Source organism: Lotus japonicus, chromosome 6 (genome assembly GCF_012489685.1).
Source record: "Lotus japonicus ecotype B-129 chromosome 6, LjGifu_v1.2".
NCBI classification, from domain to species: domain Eukaryota; kingdom Viridiplantae; phylum Streptophyta; class Magnoliopsida; order Fabales; family Fabaceae; genus Lotus; species Lotus japonicus.
The window spans coordinates 4,303,298-4,314,521 of NC_080046.1; the positions used below are offsets into that span (position 1 = coordinate 4,303,298).

At 34.7% G+C, this 11,224-nt stretch overlaps 2 protein-coding genes across 3 annotated transcripts; one reads left to right on the forward strand and one right to left on the reverse strand.

The window, feature by feature from the left end:
* Nucleotides 1–2,617: 2,617 nt before the first annotated feature.
* LOC130723698 (heterogeneous nuclear ribonucleoprotein 1-like) lies at nucleotides 2,618–6,537 on the reverse strand. Of its 2 annotated transcripts, XM_057574815.1 has the most exons (4): nucleotides 6,234–6,537; nucleotides 5,413–5,638; nucleotides 3,814–4,939; nucleotides 2,618–2,975 (listed from the first exon to the last, which is right to left on the reverse strand). In XM_057574815.1, exons 2-4 carry the CDS (start codon nucleotides 5,632–5,634, stop codon nucleotides 2,962–2,964), a joined length of 1,362 nt encoding a protein of 453 aa, XP_057430798.1. In that variant the 5' UTR covers nucleotides 5,635–5,638; nucleotides 6,234–6,537; the 3' UTR covers nucleotides 2,618–2,961. The 2 variants fall into 2 exon arrangements, with proteins under 2 accessions (XP_057430798.1, XP_057430799.1); XM_057574816.1 differs by lacking the exon at nucleotides 6,234–6,537 and having other exon boundaries at nucleotides 5,413–5,772.
* Nucleotides 6,538–7,510: 973 nt separating this feature from the next.
* Nucleotides 7,511–10,465, forward strand: LOC130721990 (MDIS1-interacting receptor like kinase 2-like). The gene is made up of 2 exons (XM_057572580.1): nucleotides 7,511–9,625; nucleotides 9,812–10,465. The coding sequence occupies exons 1-2, from the start codon at nucleotides 7,537–7,539 to the stop codon at nucleotides 10,168–10,170; spliced, it is 2,448 nt and encodes an 815-aa protein (XP_057428563.1). The 5' UTR covers nucleotides 7,511–7,536; the 3' UTR covers nucleotides 10,171–10,465.
* The last annotated feature ends 759 nt before the right edge of the window (nucleotides 10,466–11,224 follow it).

Consider the following 11,224-nt stretch of genomic DNA (forward strand, 5'->3'; position numbering starts at 1 on the left):
GTGTCTCCCTTTGGTTGTAATCCTAGCAGAACTCTCTAATCGCCCGCTGAGTGAATTGGATAACTAGGAGCCTAGCTAGGATCATCTATTCCTCAATACTCTCATGACTTGGGTTTTCCTCGCATTACGAGTAATGATATATACACACCTCATTTTTTTAAACACTCCATTTCCACTTCTTTTTATTTCTATCTCTCTCATCTTATCATCTATCACATTTCATATTTTCTCTCTCTTACTTTTTCTTTTCTTCCTATCTCTCTCACAATTCCACCTCTCCACCTCAAAAGAGAGGTATGGAAATGGAGTGTTTTACAAAAATGAGGTGCGTATATATCATTACTCCATTAACCTATGATTTGGGTACTTAGCTTAATATAAACCACTTGCGTTTTCAACACCTCATAGATAATAAAACACAAACATAAAATCCATGTCTAAAGAAATTACGTTACACATTCTTAAAATTTACTCAATTATCAACTTTAGGTTATATACTTTGTCGTCATCCTCATTGCACAACTAGAGTTTGATGAATATATTCAAATTATAACTTAAATCAAGCACTAATGAGCGAAAACTCAACTTAATTTGTAAAATAGGGTGCTGAATTTGACAGCTTGACCCTACTCAATAAATTATGCATAACTAAAGCCACATAAATCAAAATAACATCCTACCAAATGCCAAATGTTTGCTCACATTTAGGTGAACATATCATATGAAGGAAAGTTTTTGTAATTCCAACATTATGACTTCTAAATTAATCCATTATGACTTTTGAGACTTTTTTACATTCCTGGTATAGTTTTTAAATTTATTTACCAATTTAGTGCAAGTTTTAAATTATTTACGAATTTAGTATAAATCGCCACTAGCATTGACGATTTCATTATTTTGTTTCTTATGAAATCGCCACCCCCATTGGCGATACATGAATTTTAATTTATTTTTCAATTTTTTCTATTAGTGTCGCTATTGATATTGGAGATTTCTATTTTTTATGCTGGTATCGTCACTACCATTGAAGATTTCAATTTTTTATTTTGTTTTTCATAAAATCTACAATGACATTGGCGATTTCAATGAATTAGTATATGGCCACATGGCAAAAGACGAAAAAGACAGAAAAAAATTGAGAGAGTGCAAAAGAAAATATATTGAAAACATGATTTAGTATTTTTAAATAAGGAAAGGAAGTTTCAAGAAAAAAAATGAAAGGAAGAAAATTTTAAAAAAGGAACAGGCGAAATGAATGGTGATAAGATGACAAAAAGAAAGGAAAGGTGAGAAAGATGAGAAAGGAAGAACATATGAAAAAAAACTTCAGAACATTTGAAATCTCCAATGCCATTGTAGATTTCATGAAAAAAAATTGAAATCTTCAATAGTAGTGGCGATACCAGTAATAAAAAAATGAAATAAAATAAAATCTCCAATGTTAATGGCGACACTAGTTAAAAAAATAAAAAATTCAAGTGTAGCCAATGACAGTGGCGATTTCATAAGAATCAATTTTATTTTTAAGAAAATCGCCAACGCCAGTGACGATTTATACTAGATCCGTAAATAATTCAAAACTTGCACTAGATTGGTAAATAAGTTTGAAAACTACACCAATAATGTAAAAAAGTCGACTTTTGAGACCGACAGGCTTCATCTGTTCCAGCTTTGGAAGAAGGAGGATCCTGGGGAGTCATACTTGGCTATAGTTGGTTGTTGGGTGTCATACTTGCTTCAGCATCGAGGCCTTCTTATTACAATATTTGGTTTATTTCAAAAAAAACTTAATCCATTAAAAACTAATTTATTAACTCATATGATTTTTTTTTGAAGGGTATTAATTCACATGGTTGCTTGACCTACATTCACTATATTATTCATAATTCGAGATATACATATTTGAATCTGATGGAACCACCACAAAAATTTCAATAACATCTAGGGTTACATTTCTTATGAAGAAAATATTTTCAAATCATGTGATTTTATATGGAACAAAATGCTACCATATGAGCCCTTGTTTTCCATTTTAGCCAAGAGCATCTTCATCCCTAATTTTAGAAGTAAGTTCTTAGTCTATGAATTAAGAACAAAGTTCTTAAGCATTGGAGAGTGCTATTATTGAGTTCATAGTTCTTAAATATAAGAACCAGCTCTTATATAATTAATTTTGCTTCATGAGTTCTTAGCATACATTTTTCTTTTCTCTCACACATATTGTTTTATTGCTTTATGAGTTTTGTTTTATGTTGTATGAAAATAAAAAGTATAAATAATATGGTGTTGTGAGACCAGATGAATGGTGCTAAGAACTCCAAGTTAAGAACTTTGATTTGAGCAAAATCTACATCAGTTACGTATGAGTTGCTTAGAGCCTATGTGACATTTAAGACCCATATGAATAGTGCTAAGAACAAAAAAAAATGAAATATTTGAGAATAGAAGGGGTATTCTCAATTAATACATTAATTGAAGACTACTTAGTAAATAATGAAATATTTGAAGAAAAAAAATACTTAATTAATTACACTCTGGATTTATTTGATTGGTACACATCATCTCATGTATCATAGCAATCACAAAAGTTAAAAGTTAGAGATGGAAATGCTCTAAGAACTCATAATTCATCGTTTCCCTTGTTCAAGAATAATAATTTAAATTGACTCAATTTTAATTCTAAGATTTAAAGGAACCTAACCAAAAACCCTAAATCTATCAGATTTTACGTCCCACAAAAATCTCAAAAACCAAAACCTAACTCAAATCTCAACTTCCCTGGAAGCCTCTAAATCTCTATATCTGAATCCTCAAAAACAATAAGTCTAGTTAGCTTTAGATAACAAAACTTCTTATCAATGTCTTTACAGAAATTCGGTAACAATGGTGTGCAACTTTCATAATTCACTTGTGTCACTGGATTATCTTCACCTGTAAGTTTCAGTCTTCAAATTGATCATCCTATGTAGCAATTCCTGATGCAAAGATAGAAGTTTGTCAGCCTTGGCAGACCAAAGAGTTAAGTTTGTACTCAAAAAAATTATTGAATAATCAATCAACATATTTCAAGTAAATTGCATCAGTCTCAAATTTACTTCTATGTTCATTATTTCTGTATAATAAGAAGATTTACAAAGGAACATACAACAGATATAATACTAGTAAATTATACCTAAAACAACATTTAACTATACACTAACAAAAATTGAAAAATCCTTGTCATCAGTTCTAAACCAAATATCTTGGCAAACTTCATTACTACTTGGGAACAGAGGTGACATAATCCAAGGATAGTACTGTGATTTCATGGAAGAAGTATGTCATGGACATTCTTGAAAAAACCAGTTTATTGAGAAGCTTATAGAAATAAGCTCAAACTAAGTTATACGTAGGTCAAAACAACTTATAAGCGCTTATTCATAAGCTAATGTAAGCAACATATTAAAGTAAGGTCAAAACAACTTATAAGTACGTCATAAGCTACTTACATAAGCTCTCTCAAACACTTGAGTAAGCATTTAAACTCTTTAAACTGTATTAAAAGAATGCTACAGTGTAAATGTATTCATCAAAGATCAACTAACTAGGGATCTAAGATCTAATCAATTAAGTAGGGATCTAATATCTACTCATTAGTCATGCATATGATTGTTAGAGAGAATCATGTCAAGTAATCCCATCCTTTTATTTCAAGTATATAGTTGCACTTATACTGCTCCTACTTATACACAGCAAAGTCAATCAAAAGTTCAATGGGGAACAGATGAAACTAACAAAAAATTTGGGATGAAATATGACAGAGTTTGTTCTTACCCTTATTTGGCTGCCTCTTGTTGACTGTATAACTTCCAACATAACCTGGAGAACATTTGGCAGAAACATCTGAAGCTACGACGCCAAGTCCATAACCAAAGGGATCAAATCCATCTGGCTCAAAATTCGAAGACCGATAAATGGGGTCATCATTAACTGAACTGCTACTGTAAAATTCAGAAAAAGGTCCATCAAAACCACCATTTGGCGCAGAGTAAGATGATGTTAGGGGTATATCAGCATCACTGCTTCTTCGATACCCTCCAATCCCCAAACCACTATTGTTGTTTTCACCTCTAAAGCCGAGGTTGCCATTACTGAGTGATAGTGATACACCAACTCCAGTGTTGCTAATTGTGTTTCCTCTAACTGTCCCACCCCCTAATCCAATGTATGCAGTGGAATTGGCAGAACTTGTTCCATAACTTAGGCCACCACTCCCATACAAATTTTGAGTCCCAGAGCTGAAGAAAGAATTGCTTCTGCCATTACCACCATCATATCCAATAGAACTTGCAAATCTCTTTGAACTGTCAAAATAGTCAGGATTTAATCCTCGGCTTACGCTAAGATCACTATAGAAATTTTCATTTCCCCGGAATTCATGGTTCAAAACAGGCTCAAAATTTGGACTCATTCCATAACCAGAACCGAATAGAGGAAATCCAATTCGACCTCTAGCAATAGGACTAACTGTACCATCAACGCAAAGTCCGTACCCTCCAACATTACTAGGACAATATCCTTGAGTGAAGCCATTTATGAAGCTATTGACTCCGCTGAGATCATAGTTATATACACTAAGTGGGCTGTGGTTTGGTCCTGGTGATAGCTCCTTAGGAACTGCGCGCTTGACCTCAACCATTTTTCCATTCAATTCATGGAAACTCCTGAGAAAGACTGAGTCAACAGCTTCCTCAGAATCATAAGTGATAAATCCAAACCCTCTTGGCCTCTGAGTGTTGGGGTCACACATCACAACCAGATCTTTTATCGTCCCAAATTGATCAAAGTACTTTTTGAAATCACTCTCTGTAACTGTTGATGCTAAACCTCCAACAAATATCTTTGTCGAGCGGTATGGACCTGGAGAACCATTCTTAGGTGCAGCTTTCTTAACATCGACCTAAAGAAAGATGAATTGTATTAAACAGAAATCGGATTAAGAAAATCAAATATGATATTAAGATTTATCAATCCTTCCTTCAGGTGTATATATGTAGCAGGAAATAACAATTAAAGAAAACAGAAATAACATTAGAGAATATAACATGTAGAGAAAAGTTTTTTACTCTATCTCCAATCTAAGTCTAGCTAAATAGATGCACTATGCTGACCCTGAATTCAGCAATTTGAACCACAATTCAAAATCTTGAATTGCTGATATGGAATGAAGTATTGTGACTTCAAGTAATACCATGCTCAGAAACCATTATACAATTGATTCTAAAGCTAAAAACAATTTTGGGGAAAAGATTATGTGAGTAGCTTCTGGGTGCCCGAATTGATTCCGAGAAAAAATAAGTTGATTCAAACAAGCAGTAAATCAAATGTAAGAACAAGACTTGAAACTTAAAGAGGAATACAACAAGAAATTACCATCTTTCCATCAATCTTGTGCTTCTTTTTCAACACTTCTTCAGCAACAGCTGGGTCTGAAAAGGCAACAAAGCCAAATCCACGGGCTCTACGTGTTGTCCGATCCTTTATGATCACTGATTCCATGACTTTCCCATAAGCACTAAAATATTGCCTGAGTCGCCTTTGATTTGTATCCCATGATATTCCACCAATAAATATTTTGCAATTATCTGCTTCCATTTATCTATAAGCAGAAAATACTTAATCCATTAAGCTCAAAAACTCACAAATGCAAGTGGCAGCATCTTCAGAACTGAAAAGTGCCAAGCTTCCTAGGACAAACCAAGCACCTAAAAGTTGTAGAACAAAGCAAATGACAGGTTGATGGCCGAGGAATTTTCTTTCACTGCTAGAGTAGTTTGGTTGTATAGTTGTTTATTTCTATTTTAAATTTTGTTTTAAACAAAAATTGAAAATGATTGGCAATATATGAGAGTGAAAGCTCTAAAGCTTCAGTACTACATGAGTAATGGAAATTAGCTTCATGGCCTGTACAAAATTCATTGCACAATCCTATAGCATAATTATAAAAAAGACCCATAAAAAACAATATATAAACTTAAAAGCATAGTCTAGTTTTATATTTTTAGTCTTTCACGGGCCCGCGTTCTTTGAGAACAAGACTAATCCCATTTGGAAAACTGTGGCAATCTCTCTGAGATTTCCCAGGATTCAAACTTGTGTCTTCATTCTCACTGGAGTCTAGCTTTCTTACTACTAACACAAAACCTTCTTGGTAAAGCATAGTATTACATCAGATGAAGTAACAGAACAAATACCTTAGAATTTGGACCCTCAAACTAGCAATCAAGAAATCCTGAAAAAAATAAAATATGAATTGTTAATCAATAAGAAAATTCATCAAAGATCAAAAGGGACACCGAATTAAACAAAGATCAAAACTTTCAAACCAGTTGCCAAATCTTACAGGAAACTATGATCTAAGGGGAGGCACAATAAGACTAAGAACACGATACTGTTAGGTTCATCGTCTTCCTATTGAATTAATATTTGATATTTCAAACGTAAATTCTTTTACCAAATCGGTAGGAAAGATACAATTGCAATGGTTTTAGTTTTAGTAATATATATAGAGACCGAAAATGGAAGAATATCAAAATCTTTTTCCTTCTTGCTATTATACCCTTTTTAGAGAAATCAAATAAAATAGATTGATTAAAAATAAAGGATAATGGAAAGGAAAATCAAATTAGATTTGAAAAGAGAAGAAAAAAGAAAGAATCAAATCAAATATGTTTTTTCTTCTGGTCTGAAAAATGTAAATGATGGAGTGGTTTGCTTCCAATTCCTTTTATACCTAATGCTCAATCTCAACGTACTCAATGTAAGGAGAAAAAAAACCGTTGTGTGTATGTAACGGTAGACAGCTTTTGACTGGACGCCCAAATATGGAGGGGCCCTAAGCATAGTGATCCATCACCCTCTTCCCCATTGATTTTCATATTGAAACTTGTACTTCAACTAATTTAATTTTTTTGAACAAGTTTTTCCTTGTGTGTATATTAAAGGCCTCAAAAAAAATTATAAGCTTTAATAATGACATTTTCTCGCTTACTACTTTTAAAAAAATTATACTTAATTAAATGATTTTACTAGTTAAGCATTTGGATAGTCTTTATATTTTAAATAATTCTTTTTGTTTTATAATAGAATTTTGAATTTTTTATTAAAAAAAATTAAATAGTGAAATTCATATTCTCCTTAGCTAAATTGCAGGCATGAGCATTTAGGTACCTAGAGAGTATGAGGACGGGTATTCAAGTTGCTACCTACTTGGGTATATAAGGACGGGTATTAGTACTTTTTGTAAATAAGGGTACGAGGATGAGTACTATAGTACCTTACCTAGAGACCCTACCCATTGTCATCCATATGAGTTAGTTGAGTTAGTTGACTATCTTTTACCAGCCCAACACATGAGTTGTCATGAGTAAAAGAGGTGTTGACGGTTGACCCTCAAATTCTGGGTTCTAAAATGTGTTAATAAACCTTTTGTAAGTTGAGGATCAAGAAAAAGAACCTCACATGTAAAAAAACATAATTTTTATCATTCTGTTTGTGATGATGGCATTGGCAATTCCCACTTATATGGTGCTAGGAGCTTGGTGCAGCATACTTGTGATCTCTTCTTGGACTAGTTTCTTCTTCTGCATTGCAATTTCATCTAAATCATCACTAGACCTTGAAGCACAAGCACTTCTAGAAAGTGAGTGGTGGAGTGATTACACTAACCATGTTCCTACCCGTTGTAAGTGGCCAGGCATTACATGCAATGATGCTGGAAGCATCACAAACATTTCTTTGCCTACTGAAATCCAATTGGGAGACAAATTTGGCAGATTCAACTTCTCTTCCTTCCCAAACCTTGTTCACCTTGATCTTGCAGCACATGGAATCACAGGGAACATCCCACATGAGCTAGGTACTCTTTCAAAACTTGCTCATCTTGACCTCTCTTCTAATGATATTCATGGAGACATTCCATTAAATACTTGGAGTCTAAGGAATCTGGTGACCCTGAACCTGGCTAGAAATAGAGTTAATGGTTCAATTTCCCCTTTTGTGGGTCAGTTGACTAAGCTGAAATCACTTTCTCTTGGTGCCAATCTGATAAGTGGCTATATTCCTCCTGAGTTAGGAAGGCTTAAATATCTGATTCATTTGGATCTGAATAATAATTGCTTTATTGGTCCAATACCTGTGGAGATTGGTAGGTTGAACAGTTTGCAATATCTTTCTCTGGGCATGAACAAGTTGAATGGTTCCATACCTTTAGAAATAGGGAATTTGAACAACATTCTATATTTGGATCTTAATACCAACAATCTCAATGGGGTACTTTCAGTTTTGCATAGACTAACCAGTTTGATTGAACTAAACCTGTCCAACAATGAGATATTTGGTGATGTCCCACTAGAGATTACCCAATTGACCCAATTGGAGTATCTGATTATTTCAAGTAACAAAATTTTGGGTTCAATACCTCATGATATTGGGAAACTTTCCAAACTCTTGGTTCTGGACTTGTCTAGAAACAATTTGATTGGAAAAATCCCAGCCAGTCTTTCAACTTGCTCTAATCTGCAGGTGTTGACTTTGAGCTATAACAATATAACTGGAAGCATTCCCTCCCATATTGGTGATCTTGTTACACTTGATTTAATTGATTTGAGTCATAACTTAATAAGTGGAGAAATACCCTCTGATCTTGGGAAAGTGAAATACACAAGGGTCTTGGATCTCAACCATAATCAACTCACAGGAACCATTCCAAGTTCCCTAGAATCATTGCAGAGTATTAACTTGTCCTACAATTCTCTAGAGGGTGAGATCCCAGTTAGTCTCCACTATACGCCTAATGCATTCATTGGCAATGAGTATTTATGCCGCGGTCAAACTCATTGTTACTCCTCTTCCAGAACAAGTAGTAGATTAAGGACCCATATGAAGATTTTCCTTCCTCTCATAGCTGTTCTTGCTCTTCTATGCTGTGCATATGTGCTCCTCCGCCGCCGGTGGAGTTGTTGCTACTCAGAAACAGATGCAATAAAGAATGGTGACCTGTTTTCAGTATGGAACTATGATGGTAAAATTGCATATGAAGACATAATTGAAGCAACAGAAGGTTTTGACATCAAATATTGCCTAGGAACTGGTGGTTATGGTAGTGTCTACAAAGCACAGCTACCTAGTAGTGGTAGAGTAGTGGCTTTGAAGAAACTCCACAGTTTAGAAGCCAATGAACCGGAAATCCGCAGGATTTTCAAGAATGAAGTGAGAATGTTGACAAAGATAAGGCATCGAAATATCGCGAAGCTTTACGGATTCTGCTTGCACAACAGATGCATGTTTCTGGTTTTGGAATACATGGAAAGGGGGAGCTTATATTGTGTCTTACACAATGACATTGAAGCTGTTGAGTTAGACTGGACCAAGAGGATTAACATTGTGAAAGGCATAGCACATAGCTTATCATACCTTCATTATGATTGCAACCCAGCAATTATTCACAGAGATGTAACAACCAAGAACATTCTCTTGAATTCAGAAATGGAGGCTTGTCTCTCTGACTTTGGGATAGCTAGACTCCGAAATTCCACTTCCTCCATTCGAACAGTGCTCGCTGGAACTTACGGATATATTGCACCAGGTAAGCTTTTGTTATCTATCAGCATTTTTTCCCTGTGAATCAATTCTGACACTCAGAAGCTATTAGAAAATCTTCTTCCCATAATTGATTTTGGCTTTAGAATCAATCGTACTGGAATTTCCGATTTCAATTATTCTCAAAAGGGTGTGAGGTTTTTTTACTTACTTGGTTCACATTTTTATGCAGAACTTGCATATACAGATTCTGTGACTGAGAAATGTGATGTGTACAGTTTTGGAGTGGTTGCTCTTGAAATTATCATGGGAAAGCATCCTGGAGAACTTGTTTCCTCATTAAGATCTGCATCCACTCGAAGCATTCTCCTTAAAGATATGTTAGACCCAAGACTTATATCTACCATCAATCAGCAATCTGCTCAGAGTTTAGCTCTTGTAGCAACACTAGCATTTGCATGTCTTCACTCTCAGCCAAGGTGTAGGCCAACAATGCAAGAAGTGGCTAAAAAACTTGTGACAAGAAATTTCCCATCAACTAAACCTTTTGAAGAAGTTTCAGTAAGGGAGATGGTAAATCAGGAATTGTGATTCGTAACTAATTTCAATGCTGTGAAAGAAGACTTTTTCTATCGGTGCACGTCATCATTCGGTTCATTCCATTCATATATGTATATGCTTCACGTGGAATAGATTCTGTTAGAAATCTGATTGTGATAATCCTGGATAATGTCAAGAATCGTGAGCGTCCACTTTCCGAACAAATTATTTCGACCCTATAATTGTCTGGGTTCACGAAATCTTTGTTGGGATAATACTTGACAATCAATCTGTTTCTTGGCACAAGAGAACAGATAAAGAAAGTAGAGAGATATGTTTTCCGTAATTCTGTTTTCTGTATTCTGGTTTCTGTTTTCTGTACCAATTCCTTAGGCTGCAAGTAACCTTATATAAGAGGTTGCACGAATGATCACAACTGTTCGAAAATAAGTCACAATTTTTCAAACAATTTCAAACTAGGGTCACAACCGTTCAGAAAAAATTTCGAGCGGGACCCCAGCCAGGGGCTCCGCCCCTTGGACCCCGGTTCGTATTCGCAGTCAATTATGTGTTGGCTCACCGAGCGTGCACTCCGCACTAACCTGACTCGATTCCGAGCCTAACGCGTAATTGCATCAGCCTATAGTGGATCACATTACTACTAAAATACATTGATGATTCTAAAATCACCAACAAATCCCCCCATTTTAGTGTAATCCTTGATCTACTCAATTTGTATAAGAAAATATATACAAATTTATAACACACAGATATAACGATCAAACAAATGCATAAATGAAAATATCTTGCTATTGAATTTCCACTTTAGTACAAATACACATTCCAAATACTCGAGAATCGGGGTGTCTTTAAAGATTGAACCCGTCAACCCATTTGAATATCTAAAGATATTGTACACATATGTTTCTACAACACTCTACTATTCATACTTGACACTTTACAAGCCATGTGTCCTTATCCATTAATAAGCATATAGGAAGCCAAGTCCAAGCTTCTTGAAGCGGCAAAACTTCATGCTTACATAGGTGATCCTTTTAATCTTGCACCTGCATTTACAATTTTCCAAAAGAACCATTAAGAAGAT

Coding starts and splice junctions, on each gene's coding strand:
- LOC130721990 (XM_057572580.1), top strand. CDS start 7,537: ATGATGGCATTGGCAATTCCCACTTATATGGTGCTAGGAGCTTGGTGC. Junction 9,626..9,811: donor TTACGGATATATTGCACCAG/GTAAGCTTTTGT, acceptor ATTTTTATGCAG/AACTTGCATATACAGATTCT.
- LOC130723698 (XM_057574815.1), bottom strand. CDS start 5,634: ATGGAAGCAGATAATTGCAAAATATTTATTGGTGGAATATCATGGGAT. Junction 4,940..5,412: donor ACAAGATTGATGGAAAGATG/GTAATTTCTTGT, acceptor ATCTTTCTTTAG/GTCGATGTTAAGAAAGCTGC.